General features: G+C 50.8%; 3 protein-coding genes across 4 annotated transcripts; 2 read left to right on the forward strand and 1 right to left on the reverse strand.

Moving 5' to 3' along the window:
• Window positions 1-278: 278 nt before the first annotated feature.
• C1QBP (complement C1q binding protein) lies at window positions 279-4,571 on the forward strand. Its single transcript, XM_066333213.1, is given in 7 exon segments — window positions 279-395; window positions 397-532; window positions 1,084-1,234; window positions 1,617-1,704; window positions 2,284-2,379; window positions 3,014-3,136; window positions 4,148-4,571. Coding segments are annotated over 7 exon segments (852 nt in total). The 5' UTR covers window positions 279-287; the 3' UTR covers window positions 4,298-4,571.
• A 289-nt stretch (window positions 4,572-4,860) lies between these two features.
• On the reverse strand, window positions 4,861-8,239 carry RPAIN (RPA interacting protein). Of its 2 annotated transcripts, none has more exons than XM_066333215.1 (7): window positions 8,133-8,239; window positions 7,510-7,689; window positions 6,921-6,984; window positions 6,315-6,429; window positions 6,019-6,082; window positions 5,780-5,914; window positions 4,861-5,075 (listed from the first exon to the last, which is right to left on the reverse strand). In XM_066333215.1, the coding sequence occupies exons 1-7, from the start codon at window positions 8,208-8,210 to the stop codon at window positions 5,046-5,048; spliced, it is 666 nt and encodes a 221-aa protein (XP_066189312.1). In that variant the 5' UTR covers window positions 8,211-8,239; the 3' UTR covers window positions 4,861-5,045. The 2 variants fall into 2 exon arrangements, with proteins under 2 accessions (XP_066189312.1, XP_066189311.1); XM_066333214.1 differs by having other exon boundaries at window positions 6,921-7,050.
• Window positions 8,240-8,323: 84 nt separating this feature from the next.
• NUP88 (nucleoporin 88) lies at window positions 8,324-17,852 on the forward strand. The gene is made up of 17 exons (XM_066333190.1): window positions 8,324-8,560; window positions 9,096-9,265; window positions 9,609-9,734; window positions 9,950-10,036; window positions 10,710-10,886; window positions 11,821-12,004; window positions 12,419-12,569; window positions 13,182-13,280; window positions 13,402-13,492; window positions 13,831-13,932; window positions 14,796-14,954; window positions 15,396-15,521; window positions 16,052-16,117; window positions 16,337-16,417; window positions 16,738-16,864; window positions 17,230-17,348; window positions 17,630-17,852. Exons 1-17 carry the CDS (start codon window positions 8,327-8,329, stop codon window positions 17,691-17,693), a joined length of 2,163 nt encoding a protein of 720 aa, XP_066189287.1. The 5' UTR covers window positions 8,324-8,326; the 3' UTR covers window positions 17,694-17,852.
• The last annotated feature ends 193 nt before the right edge of the window (window positions 17,853-18,045 follow it).

An 18,045-nucleotide genomic window follows, 5' to 3' on the forward strand; every position in this document is an offset into this window, starting at 1 on the left:
GTGGGCTGACGGCTGGGATAAAACCTGTAGCATCTCCCTCACATTCCTAAAGTTCTTTTCGTGCTTTCAGCGGAGAAGGGACCTGTTCGAGTGCTCTGTCTGTGCCATCCCTGCCCATTCCATTGTTAGGGCTCCCAGGAGTCCTGCCGGGGCGGGGACTCGAACCCACGCTCTCGGCGGGGCCGGGACTCGAACCCGCGGCGCGGGGGCCGCGCGGGGCCCGCCGGGGCCGGAAGCGGAGCGCGGTTCCGGGGCGGGCAGTGTGTCCGGCCGCTCCGTCCCGCACCATGCTCCTCGCCCGCTCCCTGCGCGCCGCCGCCGCCGCCGCGCTGCGCCCGCCGCTCCCCGCTCCTCGCCGCCCGCTCAGCTCCGCCTTCCCCCGCGCCCTGCTGCCCTCCGCCCGCCGCCGCGCCGGCCTTGGCGCGCTCGCTGTGGCAGCTGGGCGGCGGCGCGGGGCGGACGGCGCTGCTGCGGCCCCGCCGGGGCTCGGCCGGCCGCGTGTCCTGCGGCTGCGGCGGGCTGCACACCGAGGGTGAGCGGGGACCGAGCGGGGCCGCCCTTGGAGGGCGCGGGGAGGACACGTGCGCTGAACACTCCCCTCCATCCTGGGAAGCACGTGGGGCGAGGGGGGATTTCCTTACTGCCCCCTCTTTCCCTGAGGCAGCTCCAGCTTTCCCTAATCCCCGTTTTCCCTAAACCGCCTATTTCCCTGAACTCTATCATTGCCTAAACCGCCTTTTCCTCTACAGCCCCTTCTCTACCTCCTCTTTCCCTACTACCCCTTCTCTAACGTCCTTTTTCACAGCTCCCTTTTCCCCTACCCTCCTTTCCCTAAGGGTTTTTTTTTCAAACCCCCATTTTCCCAAACACCCTTGTCCTACCTCCTGCCTGTCCTTCCCTTAACCTCACTCCCCTTTTCTTAACCCTCCCTTTCCTTATCCCCCTTTCCCTAGTCTTCCCTTTCCCTAACTTTCCCTTTCCTTAACCCCTGTTTTCCAAGACCCCTTTTACCAGCACCCCTTTCCTTAATTCCCTCTCTCCATAACCCTCCCGTTCCCTAACCCCGTTTTCTTTCCCTGCCAGGAGACAAAGCCTTTGCGCAGTTCCTGACGGATGAGATCAACGAGGAGAAGAAGATCCAGAAGCACAAGTCCCTGCCCAAGATCTCCGGGGGGTGGGAGCTGGAGGTCCATGGCACAGAGGCCAAGCTGGTGCGGAAAATCGCGGGGGAAAAGTAAGTGTGGTGTGGGCAGGGTCCCCAGCACCTGAGGGCAGGTGGGTCACAGTGACCAGGCTCCTCCGTGTGCTCATGCTCCAAACTCAACGGTGCAAAGGCTCTTTATTTTACCACTTTGGACCAAAGGGGCTTTTTTTCCACACCAGTTTGTTGCTGTGATTTGTGTTACAAGGTTTCACAGGGTCGACCTGTTTTAAAAATCACAGTACAGTAAAACTTTAAAAGGTGAGAGCACTTGGAGGGAGCAGCTTCCCTCAGGTGTGTCTTTTTAACTGGTTTTGTTTACACTGGTGTGAATTTTGAACAAGGGCTTACAAGACCCCTTCTGATGGGCATTTTTAGGGTGTGTTCAAAAGAATCGTTCCTGTTTCTTTTGCAGGATAACGGTTACATTCAACATCAATAACAGCATCCCCCCCTCAGCTGAAGAAGACACACAGGAACAGCAGAAACCTGATGAGCAGGAGGTGACTTAGCTTTGATTTAATGCTGGGGACACATTGAAGTTGTAATCTTGCCTTAGGGAAGTTGCAGACTTGCCCCTGAGTGTTGAGGCTTTTTCTCCCCCTTATTTGGTATTTGAGAACATTGTGTCACAAAATGCAGATTTTCCAGGGCTGCTTGTCCCCTGTCTGTGACCTTCCTCCCACTGCAGAAAGGCAGAGCAGGGTGGGAGGGCTCTCTGAGGAGAAAGTAAAAGAATGCTGGGACTTTCTAGCACCTTCCAGTACCAAAAGGGTCTACAGGAGAGTGGGAGAGGGAAACTTTGTACAAGGGAATGGAGTGACAGGTTAAAGGGGGGTGGCTTTTACCTGACAGGAGTGGGGCTAAAGTGGGTATTAGGAGAGATTGTTCCCTGTGAAGGTGGGGAGGCCCTGGCACAGGAAGGCTGTGGCTGCCCCATCCCTGCAAGTGTCCAGGATTAGGTTGGATCAACCTGGGATACTGGGAGGTGTCAGGGAATATCCAGTGCTGGCTGGGCTGTGCTGTGGTTGCTTTGGCTCCTGTTCAGATTCCAGTGCTGATGCAACTGTTCTCTTATTTAGCCTGAGCTTACATCAACTCCAAACTTTGTTGTGGAAGTAATAAAAGATGATACAAAACAGAGCCTTGTGCTTGACTGCCATTTCCCTGAAGATGAGGTGAGTATCACTGTGCCCCTGTTGGATTTAGCTGCCCTTTGTAATCTCTTGCTTTTCTGAATCAGCATAATAGCCAGTCTTCTCTTATTTCTTTATTTTTATTAATCACAAAAAAGAGCCTTTAATGTTTGCAGGAACAGTGGGGAGGAAATGTTTATGTCATTTCTCACATCCTGCCCTGGCATTTCTGATCAGCTGCTTTTTGGGCTGTTTACTGAATTACAGTAGAGAAGTAGGGACTAAAAAAAGAAGGGGAAAAAATAAGATTGAGAGCTTTTGCTCGTACTGGTATTTGTGGTTTATTTTGTAAATGTTAGGAGATGTTCACCAGCTGACAAAAGTGAGAGGGACATGGGAAGCCATATTTAGAACCACACTTTAGAAGAAGTTTTTATATATTTGTAAAATTCAGGCTGCTGATTTACATCAGGTCCCTTCTGGTAGCACAAGCTTAGAGGATTTCCTGTGTTCTGTGCATGTCTGTGCTTGTCCTCACAGGCACACTGAGGGGAGAGGCACAGCTTGGGTGGCCCTGGGGCTTTTCCTGAGGTATTCCCAGCCTGGGGATGAGTTGGCTGAGCGTGCCCACTAATTGGAGCTAATTGAGTGTCTTGAATTTGTTTTCCTGCCTCAGATTGGACATGAAGGGGAGGAGGAAAGTGACATTTTCACAATTCGGGAGGTCAGCTTCCAGCCCACTGGAGAAGCCGACTGGAAGGACACCAACTACACCCTCAACACGGATTCCCTTGACTGGGTAGGTGCTGCTAAAGGCCACAGAGGGCACTCAGCTCACCTCACCTGGCTGTCCCTCTGCTCCTGGGTTGGGAATTGGACCTGTCTGGATGTCTGAGACAGGGACTGCCCCTGAGCTGGTGGTTCTGCTGCAGACCCAGGGTGTTTCCTCATTCCAGGGTTGTGTACTGCTGGTGGCATTGCCAGGAATCGGGACAGACAGGTGGAACTTCTCCAGGTTTTATAGGTGGATTTCCCAGCCAGAAATCACACTCTGGAAATGCTTTGACACTTGTTAAACATATTTCAATCTGTGTGTTTAACAATGTGCTTTATCAGACACCATGGGTAGATAAAGGCATCTGTGTGTGGTATCTGATAAAATACATTGTGTCCTGGTTTTCCAGGTCTGTTGTTACAGTTGTAACACTAAAAATATGCACAGGAATCTGTGTTTTTCTCTTATGTTCTCAATGCCAGGATTTCAAAAGCTGCAGTCTTTAGCTTGAGGCTGTCACATGTTTAAAACTGAAAGTAGAAGTCCTAGAGTGTATCTCCTTGAGAAGCATTCATGTTAAAATTGCTCCATGTGCTGTAGACCATCCCACACTGATTAGTCTTTTTTCCCTGTCTTAAGACATTAATCAAAATTGTGTATGAAAAGAAAAAAAACGAAGTTCATGATTGTAACATTTAAGCCTTTCAAGCCAACTTGTACATCAGATAACTTTCCAGAGTGTTAGTTCACCCCTGGCTAGAGGGGACAAGCAGAGCCTTGCCTGTGTCATCCTTGACAGGTGCCAGACAGATCCTGATGACTCCCACAATCTGGGGATCATCTCCAGGGTGCAGCTCGTTTGTACTGTTTGGTTTGGGTTTTTATCATGTGTTCCACGGTCCTTTCTGTCCAAAAGTTCCACCCAAGGTCAGGCCTGCCCTCCTGTGGGAGCTGGGAGGAACTGCCAGGGGACATTTTAATGCACCCCCTACCCAGGTGTGTCCCACTAAGGAAGTTTTCTGTTCCTTGCTCCAGGCTCTCTACGATCACCTGATGGATTTCCTGGCTGACAGAGGAGTAGACAACACCTTTGCTGACGAGTTAATAGAGCTCAGCACTGCCCTGGAGCACCAGGAGTACATTAAATTCCTTGAAGACCTCAAAAGCTTTGTCAAATGTCAGTAGGTCAGGGTAGGAAACTCATCCTCAAGTGTGGGTATTCCACAGTGCTGCTTCATCTAGCAATACCCAAATATATCTTCACAGTGGAGACAGAGAGTAAGTAACTGGGAAGGTGGAGAATGGGAGAACAAGGATTCTCACTTGGATTTGGGGATGTGTAGTGATGGTGCAGCCCCAGTCAAGTTCTCCAGTACTATGGGCCAGAATTGCCTTGCCCTGCATGGGTTTTTTTTGTACAATTAAGAGTGAATGTGAAGAATAAAAACTGTTCAACATATCACTGAAAAGGGTGGTTTCTCTTCCTCCTGCTGTACCAGAGCTGCCATGAAAGTGATGGCAGAGTTTGTCTGTGCTAGAGCTGCTCACAGAGCAGTTGTGGCAGTGATGGTTGCTGATGGTAGAGCACTTCTACTTAAATTGGTGCCTCCAATTGTTGCTTGAAGGTTCTAAGTTTATTTAAGTTAGTTTATTTATTTAAGGTTCATTTAAACTCAAAGAGAAAGCCGAAGTCCAACATGAGCTGTGAGATCAGTAATGTAGTATTAAAGACAACACCAAGGCCAAAATAAACTAAATATATTTATTTCAAAATATGTCCTGTGTGATTAAAAGTGCAGGTCGAGGCAGTACCACTGCCATTTGAAGTGTCTTTTTGACATAGCAAGTAGAAGTATGTACAGAAGAGTCCTAGCAGCTCTGGGGGAAGTTTAGTATTGAAGTTTTCCAGAAGTTAAGCAGCAGCTGAATCACTTTAGAGAAGAATCATCCAGGAGTCACAGACCTACACAAAAAAGTTGAACAGAGAAGCTGTGTTAATGTATAAAGTTCAAAACTATTTGAACAGGAAAAACTATTGATTGGGGGGGAAAAAAAATCACAAAAGAGTTGTTGAGCACTGGCAGAGGCTGCCCAGGGCAGTGGTGGAGTCACCATCCCTGGAGAGATTTAAAAGAGAGGTAGATGTGGCACTTTAGTTTGGCCTTGGCAGTGCTGGGGGAATGGCTGGACTTGATCTTAGGGGACTTTTTCAACTTAAAAAATTCCATGGCTCCATTTGAAATGCTCTGCCCCTAACACTGTCCTCACACTGGTTTTACATAGTAAAGCAAGCATCAGCTCTAGCTTGAGCCAAAGAGCTGCTGGGTGTTCTCTGAGACATCTGGATGAAGTTTTTGAGGAGGTTTAAACAAGTAATTTTTAAAACTTTTCTTCATGACCACTTCATGAACAGATGGTACCCACAAGACTTAAAGGTTGTTGGCTAAATTTAGGGCACTAAATTTGACAGGGCCTCGAAAGATTCCCTAATCCAGCAGTTAAAGGTGTGTACTTGGGAACTTTTATGGTCACTGGTGGTCAAAGGTGAAGCCATTTCCAAGGAATTCCGTGAAAAATGCCACACAAACCTCGGGGGATGAATGGACTTCCTGTTTGTGCCCATGTAACTGAGACAGATCCTTTCCAGGGCCCTGCATTTACACTCACCGGGCAGCTCATGAGCAGACTGGCTTCCTCCTCCATGCCACTGGTGACTGTGAACTCAGGGCTGTGCAGACACCTCTGACTGTGCTCTGTCAAGGTGCTTTCCAGAAGTGACCGAAGCTTCCCTTCTGTCATATCCTGAGAATAATTGATTAAAGGTCAGCTCAGGTTCCTGCCTGTGGCCTAAAGCTGCCTCTGCAGCAGCAGAGATGCCAAACACAACGTGTCACAGTGCAGCTTACCTGTGTGCTGATGTACAATCCACACTGGCAACAAACCAAGTGAGCCTTCACAGTCAGGTTATTCCTGGGAAGAGCAAACAATGAGCATCATGACAACCAGAACAAGGGAAGATTTTAGCAAAAAAACCACCCCAAACCCAACAACAACCCAAACCTTCCCCCCACCTTTAGATTTCTATTGTTGCTAAGGCGTTTTTATTTTTTTTTAAATGAACATCTGCCTCTTTGCACATTTCTAAGCCCAGACTGCTGCAGGAGAGTGGGGAATCTGATTCCAGTGCCAAGGGCTTCCTTACTTCCTACATACTGGGCAGATGACCCTGTCAGTGGCATCCAGGCTGTCCAGCATGGCGTTGAGACATTCCTCGTCGAAGCGCAGGCTCCGCTCGTACTCCTCGATAACCGACTGCTCTGCAACAGCACAGCACAGCTCCCTCAGGGCCTGCCTGGGCACAGCCACGGCTGCTGGGCACCTGCAGGCTGGGCTGGATACCAGTTTCTAACAGCTTTTATTCCTTTGAGTCGGGTTTCTACACCTGGTGATACCATTCTGCTAATCCAGTTGTTTTTTTTCCATGGCTCAGATGGTTTAATCTTTCTACTTTCCAATCAGCGCTTTAGAAACATTCTGAATTGGTTTATAAAGGGTCCCAGAGCCAACAGACATCTCAGTTGTGTTTCTGGCCTCTCTCACAGACCTTAAAATGCCACTTAAACTCTTAAAACTGTGAGAGAAGGTCTCAATACCTCAAAGCCTCAACACCAACATTTCTAAGGAAGCTCTTCCCCTTTATCACGTGGTTTACAGGAACCAAAGAGTGCAGCCTCAGCTGTTCTGCAGTACTAGGAAGTCAGAGGTGTTACACATCAAATAGGAGTCAGAAGATGTGTAAAGATCTTACCTTGCAAGATCAATTCTTGCTGGATCTCTTCCAGCACTGCCAGCTCATCAGGGTCTTCCAGCATCTGAAAGTCACCTGTATCAGTCAGTGATCCTCCCATTCCAGCCACTTGCTGACTTCCAGCACCTGACTGAGCAACATAAATTCACTTTTTTTCTCCTGTCTAGTGAATCCCTGTATTTGCCCACCCATGCAGAGTGGGAAGCAACCTGTACTGTAAACACATGTGCAGAGCCAGCCAGAATGGATTCAAGTACAGCCTGCCCAAGAACTTGCTTTCTAAAACATTCAGGTTTCATTCCATTCTCAGAAGAGGGAAGTGACAGACCAGCTATAGAAAGCACAGATGAGGAAACCAAGCCTCTGCTGTGATCCACAGGCTGTTTGTGAAGGAAATAAGGAATTTCCCCACTCATGCCCAAAGGCACTTTCAGAGCTCAACACCCTGCCCGAGCTGTAGAACTGGGAAACCCTGAAACTCCTGAGTTTTGCCAGCTCCAGCAAGAAGCTGAAGTCAGACCTGCAGGGAGCTGTATTTGATATTCCTGTTTCACACACTTGGTGTTGATGTTGGAGACCCAGCACTGACCTGCTCCATGGGCTGCTCTCCGTGGATGCCGGGCAGCCTGTCCCGCAGCTCCTGCCATTCCTGCTCCATCACCTCCTGCACCAGCAGCGCGCCCGGGGCCGCCCCACACGCCCCGTCCCCGGCCCGGCGGTAGCGGTCCAGCAGCTTGGCCCGGCTGCTCCTCAGCCGCTCCATGCAGCGCTGGGGACAGGGGAGAGCGCCCGGGCCGGTCAGCGCCGGCTCGGCCGGGACACGGGGGGATGCCCGGGCAGCCAGCGGGTGACACACGGCCGAGGGGTGCGTCCCAGAGGGCCGGGACACCGGGAATCCCGGAGCGGGGACAGGGCGGAGGGCGCGGGCCTGGGGAGCAGGGCGAGGGGAGGCACCGGGGATAGGACACGGGGAGACGGCGGGCGGAGCGGGGCCGGCCGTGTCCCCGAGGGGCTGCAGGGAAGCTGTGGATGCCAGCTCCCAGCGGGGACAACGCAGAGGGAGTTCGGGACGGGGAGCGGGGAGAGTTTCGGACGGGACACAGTCCACCCGCCGGCAGCGGGACCAGCGCGGCCAGCCCCGGGGGGAGCCGAACTAGGCCCAAAGGAGGAGGGAAGCCCACATCCCTCCATTCCAGCGCCTTCCCCGCTCACCCTGCGGTACGTATCCCTCCAGGGCGGCCCGCCCGGGCTCTTGTACCGCGCTCGGTGCCGCTGCACCGGCGCCTCCATCGCGCCCGGCCCGCAGCGCGCCGGGGCCGCGGGGCACGCCGGGAAATGTAGTCCGCGGGCGGCGGCGCCCATTGGCCGCGCGGGCCGGTGACGTCGGGGCGGCGGCGCGCGGGGCGATGGCGGCCGAGTGCGGCCCGGCGGAGCAGTGGCGCGCGGCGCTGCCGCAGCACGCGCTGTTCGGCCGCCTCCGCGAGCGCGCGCCCGCCGCCCCCCGCCCGCCGCGCCTCCGCGACCTCCTGTGCGGGCTGGGCGCCGACCTGCTGCTCTGGGACGGGCCCGCCGCCGCCCTGCTCGCCATCGGCCTGCGCCGCCTCGGCGGCACCGACCCCGCCGCGCTCGGACGGTACCAGGTGCGGCCCGCGCCGAGCCGCGGCGGGAGGGGGTCGTGTGAGGGGATGGAGGGCTGAGGGGGGGCGGAATTGAGAGGAGCAGGGGCTGGGGCGGGCGGTGTGAGGGAATGTGGGGGCTGTGAGGGGATCAGGCGGAAGGGGCCAGGGGTGGGGGCGTTTGGGGTGTGAGTGGATGAGGGGTCGTGCAGGGAGGGGCTGGGTGTGAGGGGCCATGAGGAGAGGAGGGGCTGTGAGGGGCTGTGCGGGCCGTGAGGGGACGTGGGGCTGTGCGGAGAGGGCGGGGGGGATGTGAGGTGTGAGGGGAAGAGGGCTGTGGTAGGCTGAGGGGGTCTCTTCCTTGAAGGCCCCTGGGCAGTTCATCATCCCTCAGCCCGCCCTGGGGTGTCTTTCCCCAAGGAACCCACTGCTTTGTGCCGTGGAGCCGGGTTGTGCCTCATTCCGTGCCCTGTAAATCACCATCCGGAATAAAGATGTGCTGTATTTTCTGCGAGTGCATTGAACGGCTCGTGCTTCACTGTAACATTTCCGTTTTCAGACTCTTCTGTGCATAAACCCGCCCCTTTTCGAGGTGCACCAGACACTGCTGAGCCCTGCCCAGCACCATGTGGCGCTCATTGGTACCAAGGGGCTCATGGTGCTGGAGCTGCCCAAACGCTGGGGCAAGAATTCTGAGTTTGAAGGTGGGAAATCCACTGTGAACTGTAGGTAGGTGAGACCTCAGGGGGTTAATGACACTGTTGTCCTGCCACTCTTCCTCCACAGCCTCCCTTTCCTCCTTTGCTCTGAGCTTTGGCCCAACCTGGTCTTGGACACCCCCAGAAATGGGGCAGCTTCTCTGGGCTCTTTCATATGTGTCACCTAAAAGCAGATGTTTGGGGAGAAATAACACAGGGTTTCAAGTTAAAGCCATCTCTCCAACTTTCAGAGTAGTAGAGATAAAGACTTTAAAACCTTTTCATTGTGTCTCTGGGGCTTCTTGCCCCCGCTTCCCTTTAGAAGTAGGTTGTGTGTTTCTGGTCACAGCACAGGTTTCTGCTCTGTATTCCAGCACCATTCCTATTGCGGAACGGTTCTTCACCAGCTCAACATCCCTGACCTTAAAGCATGCAGCCTGGTACCCCTGTGACACCTTGGAGCCCCACATCGTGCTCCTGACATCGGACAACACCATCAGGTAAATCTCGTTTGTGGCTGATTGTCTGAAGTATGGGGTTTTTTGTCACGTCCAGTCTTAATTTGTCACTTGGTATTTGCATCCTGCCATTTTTACCAGTAGAAAAAAATAGGATGGGAGGTATTTCAAGCTGAGGGCAGCTGATGTTCCTGTGTCAGCAGGGAATGTGCAGCACTGCCAGCAGAATGAACAAGGCTGCTGTTTCTTTCCCCCAGGTTTTACAGTCTGAAGGTGCCTCAGACACCTGTCAAAGTGATTGTGCTGTCGGACACCGAGGAGGAGACTCTTACAATCAAAACAGGGTTGGTGTGGCTTCTTGTGTTTTGAAATGCTTTTGCAGAATAAGCTCAGTGTTCTCAGTTGTGTTTTTAATGAGTAAGTGATAAACGTGCCTGAAAACCTGATATGAATTCTGTAGTGCTATAGAATGTGTTATATAGTACTGCTCTTCATAGCAGAGTACTTATGCTTTTCTTTTCCCTTCTTTCCCTTCCTTTCCCTTCTTTTCTCTTCCTTTCCTTTCTTCTTTTAATTTCTCCTTTCCTCTCCCTCTCCTCTCCCCCACTCTTCTAAGACAAAATGGTGACAAACTGTACAGTCAAGTGTTTGTCAGAGTAGCAGTTTGAAAAGCATGCATTGACTTTAAGATGGGGTTCAGAAGGGGTTTTTGAGTGGGGGATGTAGAAAATAGGTATCTTTATTTCCCTCTTGGCCTGGTTGGAAACAGAAATCCTTGCAGAGTGACGTGCCTCACAGGCAGTACCAGAACACCTCTGGTGTCCTCTGCAGCTGTGGGGGCACGGCAGACGTGCTGAGCCATGGGCAGGGTGTCACTTACACGCTGTCATTGCTGGCAGTGTGTGTGGCAGGGCTCTGCAGGGTGGGGTTTGGCAGGAGTTGGGCAGCACATCCCCGAGGAGCAGGGCAGACCTGGTGCAGTCAGTGGTGTCTGAGGGCCCCTTGTGCCGTGTCCAGGAGAGCCTACACCGCGTCCCTGGGGGAGACGGCCGTGGCCTTCGACTTCGGGCCGCAGGTGCCACTGCCGAGGCACGTCCTGGGCCAGCGCGGCAGCGACGACGTGCTGGGCTACCCCCTGTACATCCTCTACGAGAACGGAGAGACCTTCCTCACCTACATCAGCCTGCTCCACAGGTAGGCCCTGGCCCTCGGGCCTCACGGCGTGCTGCGGGGAGACAGTCACCGCTCAGCCTGGCTGGGACTCCGAGGGATGCTGGCCTGAGTTGTATTGTATTGCAGCCTCTTCTGTCTCTAGACTGGAATCCAAAACCAGCATGCCATCCTTTCTCATCCAGACATTATGGATGCAGCTTCCACTGCTCAGAATGCACTGTGCATTGTTTGCCATCAGCAATCTGATAGGAAGACACTGAGCTGTAAAAAGATCAGTGGGTTTAAGGCTGTTGAGTGTATTTTGTGGCCTTCAGTTCACAGCACAGACATCCTTAGCTTTGGATGAGGCTCACTGAGCCAGGAGCATCCTAGGAAGAGAAATATTTGAAGAGCATAGGGGGTTCACAGGCATGTTCTGCAGTGGAAAGTCAGGATGATTAATCAAGGATATAAACATAATACAAGAAGGAATTACTTTAGAAAACTGGGAAGATGGTGCAAGACTTAAAAGTTAGATCTTGTATAGCTGAGTATTAAAGAGTGTAGTACCTGGATTATAAACAGGACTGCGTGCCTCTGCACTGACCAGCTCTATCTGCAGGTAGTGAGATGGCCTTAGTCCATCTAAAGTTCTGCCCAGAGAAATGCCACAACACAAAATGCTGCTTGTGGAGGGCAAGAAACCAGCTGAGTTATTACTAACTTGAGCTTTCCATGAGTACTTTGTGTTCTCTTATGAAAATGTTTCCTCATGAATTTTTGCAGTGTAGCTTTGGGTGCTTTCAAAGCATAAAATACAATGAAATGAGCTCTGATTCCCCTCTGAGATCTCCACCAAGGAGCTGCCGGTCAGACTTGTACTCTGGTGGGACTGAGGACTCCAAGCCATAGTTTGACAGCCATGGGAAGTCCCCTAGCAGGGCTGGTGCTGAGAACAAACCCATTTCCCTTGCAGCACTGGCAGCCTGGGGAAGCTGCTGGGGCCCCTCCCCATGCACCCAGCTGCTGAGGACAACTACGGCTACGACGCCTGCGCCGTGCTGTGCCTGCCCTGTGTTCCCAACATCCTGGTCATTGCCACCGAGTCGGGAATGCTCTACCACTGCGTGGTGCTGGATGGAGAGGAGGACGATGAGCAGGTGCCTGGTCTTGCTTTGGTTGGTTTCTTGTAGGCGTTTTGGTTTCTTTAAGCCAAGCTCCTGGCTGCAAGGTGGCAGCATGCCTGGAAGTGTGTGTGCCGAGTGCCAAAGCTGCATTCTTTTGGGATGAGGTAGTGAGTCTTTCTCCTGTTTCAGCCAGTCCCTCTGGCTCCCTGACACTTTTATTGTAGATCTCAGTCCTGTGTATCCTGACAGTAGATCAGGTTTTGATGAAATTTACTATGATCTGATTTAAGAAGGATTTTTAAGAAACCCTGGGTTTGAGTTAACTTTTTAAAGTAAACTTGAACTACATTCCTTGACAATTAAAACTTGTAACTCTTCCTTGATGCTGTTTATGTTGGAATTCCTATTTCAATGATGTCTCACAGAAGAATTCAATGCTCTTTTCAGTCAGAAAAGTCCTGGGACCCAAGATCTGATCTTATTCCTTCCCTGTATGTGTTTGAATGTGTTGAGCTGGAACTTGCACTGAAACTGGCAACAGGAGACGAAGAAGATCCTTTGGAGTCTGACTTCTCTTGCCCAATCAAGCTGCACCGAGGTGGGGTTGTTGTTCAGCTTGTGGCTCTTTATTCCATGCATTTAGGATCCAGTTATTTGCATGTTCTCATCTGTGTCAAACAAACAGGGGGATTGGAGTAAGGATTTGCCTGATGCCCCCAAAGCTGTGGAAGGAGCAAACCTGGGAGGGGCTCCAGTTTTGGCTCAAGGGCAGATTACACATGGTCATTACTAAATCCTGTCATCTGAGGGTTGTAAAGTACAAGTTTCTGCATCTGTGCTGACCTGTGGGTGAGTGCTGGGGGGATGGTGATCCTGAGGGAAGGACCTCCTCATCCCATGGAATTGGGGGCAGGATGAAATGTTTGGGTCTTTGGGAACAAGCAGCTTGTCAGAATGCTGGTCTGTTAATTTTAATAATCTGCCACTGAGAACCTGCCTGATGGATGCAGATGTGGTGTGGTAGGAAGGGTTCAAAACAACTCACCAGTATTTTAGACTCTTAACACACGTAGCTCTGTTTCTGGTCCTTGCACTAAGATGTTAAAGCTGACTGGACACTAAATTGATGAGCAGCATCAGCAGTGCAGGTGTGAAGGGTGAGTTTTTCTCAGTTCAGTGCCATCTCTTATATTTTCTACTTCAATTTCAGATCCCAAATGTCCCTCTAGATACCACTGCACACACGAAGCTGGTGTCCACAGTGTGGGCTTGACATGGATCAATAAACTGCACAAATTCCTTGGCTCAGGTGAGTGAGGGAAGTGAGGAACAGGTGAACATCTGCCAGTAACAGGCTGGTGGGTGCAGGTACTGCTGCATCCCTCACTCTACAAAGTGGATCTGATGAACCTTGACATGTCTCCCTATAGATGAGGAAGACAAAGACAGCTTACAAGAGCTGGGAGCAGAACAGAAGTGCTTTGTTGAACATATTCTTTGTACAAAACCACTGCCATGCAGGTAAAAAGCAAACCCTTTCTCAATTGCTTTCAAACTGGGGACTTGCCATGGAAAACATGATTTGTCATCTTTTACTGCATTCTTACCATTAAAGAAATAAAGTAAGCTCAAAAGATTTCAAACAATACAGCTGAGCAATTTGTGCATCAGGATTCTTACTGCACAGTTAGGATAGTAGCTTAAATTCTTGTTTTACTGTCTGAACATCACCTGTCAGACCAGCAGAAATTTTCACTTCCATTTACCTGACCTTGGAGCATTTCCAAAAGAGTGAATGTGCACAACTTCAGGAACAAAGAACTTTCCTGACTGGGTAATTTTTGTGTTCTTCCCTTCAGGCAGCCTGCTCCAATTAGAGGATTTTGGATCGTTTCTGATATCCTGGGGCCCACAATGATTTGCATCACCAACACCTACGAGTGCATTACAAGGCCTCTCTTGTACGTGGTTCTTACTTAAAGTCCTTGACTGCATAGAAAGGACCAAAACTAAGGATATTCCTATTTTTCACTTACTCTTTGATTGTTTCACCCCAGGCTTCTGCACCTCTTAGGGCACACAATGAAGTTTTGCTTTCTGAACATTCCCTGGCTGAGCACTGAGGAGTTACTGTAGTAGTTACCCACTGCTGATAAGGTGTTTGTAGGGGATATTATTAGATCACTTTTAGTGAGTATTAGGACAAAAAAATGTTCTTGATGGCGTTGTTGAGGTTGGTGTGGATATTGTTAATGAGCTACTGAGGTTATGTGTGCATGAAAGGGAAAAAAAAATGTAGGATTTTCATTTGTGCTTCCAGTTACTTTCTTTGGAGGTGGTGGCAAAGATACAGAGTGGTGTAAATGTGCATTTGCACAATGAAATGAACACCTTGAGGGGATGACACTAGGGGAGAACAGTGTTTAAAGTAGGACAGGTACCATCAGCACAGCCAGTGTTAACATCAGGTTCTCCTACAGACCTTTTATTTATTTCAGTTTCCACACAGCTGGGCAGTGACTGGGCAGGTGCTTGTGAGGGTCATGCTGCTATTCCAGTGCCTGCCTCCCTTGTTCTGGAACTTTCTTCTCCTTAAGCCAAAGGATATTTATGATTCTTGCTAGTTTGAGCCACAACCAAAGAGGTGTGGGGATGTGAGCTTTACCTGCCCTGCCAGGGCTGGATTTACCACAGAACTGAACACAGCTGCCTTTAGAACCCCCTGCAGTAACACAGTGGAGGAGTTCCTCACACTTGCAGTGCCAGTTTAGCTCCTGGTTTCAGTCTGAGTGTCCTGACTGTCCCCTGTGCTGTTGTGTGGCAGAAGCACTGTCCATCCTGCCTCCCCTCCCCTGCTGTGCACCAGGGAGGACAAGGACCTGGCCGTGTCCCCGCTGCGCATCGTGGCCGAGTCGGAGCATTCCTTTGAGAAGCACATCCAGGGCATCCTGCAGCGCAGCTCTGCCAACCCCCTGCACCTCAAGTGAGCAAAATGGGTTGGCCTGGGGATCCTGAAGTGGGGACACTTGGGAGCAGTGGGTGTTGGCCAGCTCCTGATTGAACAGCACATTGCCTTGGGCATGGCAGCTCCTGCCACTGGCTGGTGCCTGTGTCCCTGTGGGGATGGCATCCAGCCCAGTGATGGTGCAGGCTGGGAGGGGATCTCCTGGCTCCAGCCTCCTGCTCAAAGCTGGGCTGCCCTCAGCTGATGGTGTTCTCTTTGCTTGCCCCATTGGGTTTGGAGTATCTTAAGCTACCTAGGGATTTCCTCATGTAAGAAAAATGATTTCTAGCAAGGGATTTCATTGTAATCCCTCACTTTCATAACAGACCCCCCCCCCCAGAACCTTTATGATAAACACTGGAAGTGGTTTAGCCTTTCAAAGGAACATACTAGTAAGATTGCAAAAATCTCAATTTTAAGATCTGCAGATAAAGATGCTGCTCCTCCCCCTGAAGAATGCCTTCAGCTCCTCAGCAGAGCCACCCAGGTGTTCAGAGAGGAATATATACTGAAACAGGACCTGGCAAAAGAGGAAATTCAGCAAAGGTAATGCAAAACTCCTAAAGATGTGCTGGCCAATGTCTCTGTGACACAGAAGCACTAAGTACTGACCACTCACCCTCTTCTGTGGGTCTGATCTTGGTGAATGAATAAATGTACTAAATGTAAAACTAATAATGAATACTGCAACTTAAAACGAAGTTATCAGGAAAAGCAGGGGTGAGTTTAATAGTTGATCTCTGGTGGCTCATAGGGGAAGAAAAAAATGGTAAACACAAACACACATAAAATACTTTTCTTGTGGTGTTGCCTGCCTGCCTGGCCCTGTGGGTGGCAGGAAATCTGACCTCAGCACTAATCCTGACAAAGGAAAACTGCCTTAAGTCTCTGCTGCTTCAAATCATAGTCAGTTATTTACACTATATAATTTGGACGAAATGGGAGTTTTCTCTCACCACTGCCCCTTTTTTAGTGTCTTCAGTTCTTCCCACTCCCAGCATCTTCTGTGTGGTGTAAATCCTGATTCACCTGGTTGCAAATGTTTTGATTTTTTTTTCTGTATGTGTTTACTTCAGAGTGAAGCTGCTGTGGGGACAGAAAAAGAAACAACTGGAGGATCTGAGTTACTGTCGAGAGGAGAGGTGAGTGGAACCTGTCTCTTTATCAAGCCAAACCTGGGGAATGGTGCACCTGTGGTGGGTTTGTGAGACAGGTGACAGCTGAGGGCATTCCCAGCCACAGTGAAGCTGTAGGTTTGCTCCCTCCTCCAGCTGCTTCTTCAGCTCCCCTGTCCTGTTCCACACCCTGGCTTGTCCCGTGTGAGGAGCTGAGGTCAGGAACTGCTTCTCCCTTGCCTTAAGGAAAAGCTTGCGGGAGATGGCCGAGCGCTTGGCTGACAAGTACGAGGAAGCCAAGGAGAAGCAAGAGGACATCATGAACAGGTGAGTGCACATGGGGCTCTTCCACCTCACAACACCTGAGGGTAAAAAGCTCGCAGGTGTGGTAGAACAGTGGGCAGGAGTTGCTGCACTGGTTTGGTACAAGACTGGGCTTCTGAAATTCCCTGTGCTGGGGCATGGTGTGATTTGCCTGCAGGCCCAGCCTGAGCCAGCCTAATGCTCAGAAATGCCAGCTGAGACCAGCTGGAAGGGGAAGGTGAAGCCCCTGAGATTTGGGAAGCGTGGCCAAAGCACCAGGGTGCAGGTGTTTGAGCAGAGCTGGCTACCAGGGAAGTTAACTCAGACATTTCTTGTTTTCAAAGGATGAAGAAAGTCCTTCGGAGTTTCCACTCTCAGCTTCCTGTTCTGTCTGACACTGAAAAAGATATGAAGAAGGAACTGCAGACAATCCATGACCAGCTGCAGCACCTGAGCAATGCCATCAGACAGGTGAGAGGAGGAGTGACTGGGCTGGGAGGTCACTGACAGCTCCTCCCTCAGTGCTGACAGACGAGTCCTGCCAACCAAGTGATGCTGTACTTGTGTTAATTAGCAACAATGTACTGAAGGGGCTTTGGGCCCTAGTTGGTAATACAGACAGAACCTTTGCACTTACTGTAAGCCCTCAGAGAGCTCCCCCTTCCTCAACCTGGCAGAGACATTTCTTCTCTTTGTGGGAAGTGCAAAAGGAGGCAGATTTGAACCCAAAAAGAACCAATTCATTGCAGTACACCACAGCAGTCTGTAATTAACAAGCTTTCACTGTGGCAGGCAGGACAGCACTGACTGTGGCCTTGTCTTTTCTCATCTCCCAGGTGAAAATGAAAAAGGAATACCAACAGAAACAGATGGAGAAGGGGAGAAGCCCCCGCAAACCCAGCATCAGCCTCAGTGCCTACCAGAGCAAGTGCATCCAGGCTGTCCTGAGAGAGGAGTAAGTGCAGGCTGAGGCCTGGTGTGTTTTCAGTTCAGGTGTCATTGAAGCCTTGCTGCAGGAGGGGCTGAAGCACAGGGTGTGCAGCTCCTGAGGGCAGCACTTTCAGCGGATGTACGGAAGTGGTTTTTACCCCAGGATCCCAGGGCAGTCAGTAATCCAGCCTGGGAGAACAGGCACTGCTCCCATTCCCTGCTTCTACCACCTGAAGTGTTTCCCTTCCTGTTTAGTTTGTGCAGATGGGAGCTGCAGCCTTTTGACTTGGGTTTTTTTTCTTGAAGGGGAGAACACATCCGGGAGATGGTGAAACAGATCAACGACATCAGGAGCCACGTGAACTTCTGACATGGCCCTGGAGAGGACCTGCAGCGAGAGGCTGGAAGAGCTTTACCTGTCCCTGGTATTCCCCCTTGTATATTTACCATTTGTATGTTGAACAATACAGCTTTTGCTTATTATTTTGTAAAGAATTGTGAAATAAAATACTTTTGATATGACTCCTCACTTGCTGTGGCCTTTGTTTTTCTCACGGGAAGGGGATGTGCTGCAGGTGTTTTATATTCAGGGTGTTAGAGGGTGATATTTGCAGCCTCCTCAGGAGGGGGGGATTGCTGCTCCCTCGGGTTATCCTGGGATTGTCTCCCACCCTTGCTCCATCAGAGGGTCCCTGGGGGAGTCTGGCAGGAGGCAGAGGAGA

The sequence above is a fragment of the Sylvia atricapilla genome, chromosome 20 (genome assembly GCF_009819655.1).
Source record: "Sylvia atricapilla isolate bSylAtr1 chromosome 20, bSylAtr1.pri, whole genome shotgun sequence".
NCBI lineage: Eukaryota > Metazoa > Chordata > Aves > Passeriformes > Sylviidae > Sylvia > Sylvia atricapilla.

What these genes read in the sequence shown, in the direction of transcription:
- RPAIN (XM_066333214.1), bottom strand. Translation starts at nt 8,210, where the DNA reads ATGGAGGCGCCGGTGCAGCGGCACCGAGCGCGGTACAAGAGCCCGGGC. An exon ending in GGAGGGATACGTACCGCAGG is followed by an intron (nt 7,690 to 8,132) that starts GTGAGCGGGGAA and finishes CCCTGTCCCCAG; the next exon opens with CGCTGCATGGAGCGGCTGAG. An exon ending in GCAAGAATTGATCTTGCAAG is followed by an intron (nt 6,430 to 6,920) that starts GTAAGATCTTTA and finishes GTGCTGTTGCAG; the next exon opens with AGCAGTCGGTTATCGAGGAG.
- NUP88 (XM_066333190.1), top strand. Translation starts at nt 8,327, where the DNA reads ATGGCGGCCGAGTGCGGCCCGGCGGAGCAGTGGCGCGCGGCGCTGCCG. An exon ending in TACATCAGCCTGCTCCACAG is followed by an intron (nt 10,887 to 11,820) that starts GTAGGCCCTGGC and finishes TTTCCCTTGCAG; the next exon opens with CACTGGCAGCCTGGGGAAGC. An exon ending in TGAGCAATGCCATCAGACAG is followed by an intron (nt 16,865 to 17,229) that starts GTGAGAGGAGGA and finishes CTCATCTCCCAG; the next exon opens with GTGAAAATGAAAAAGGAATA.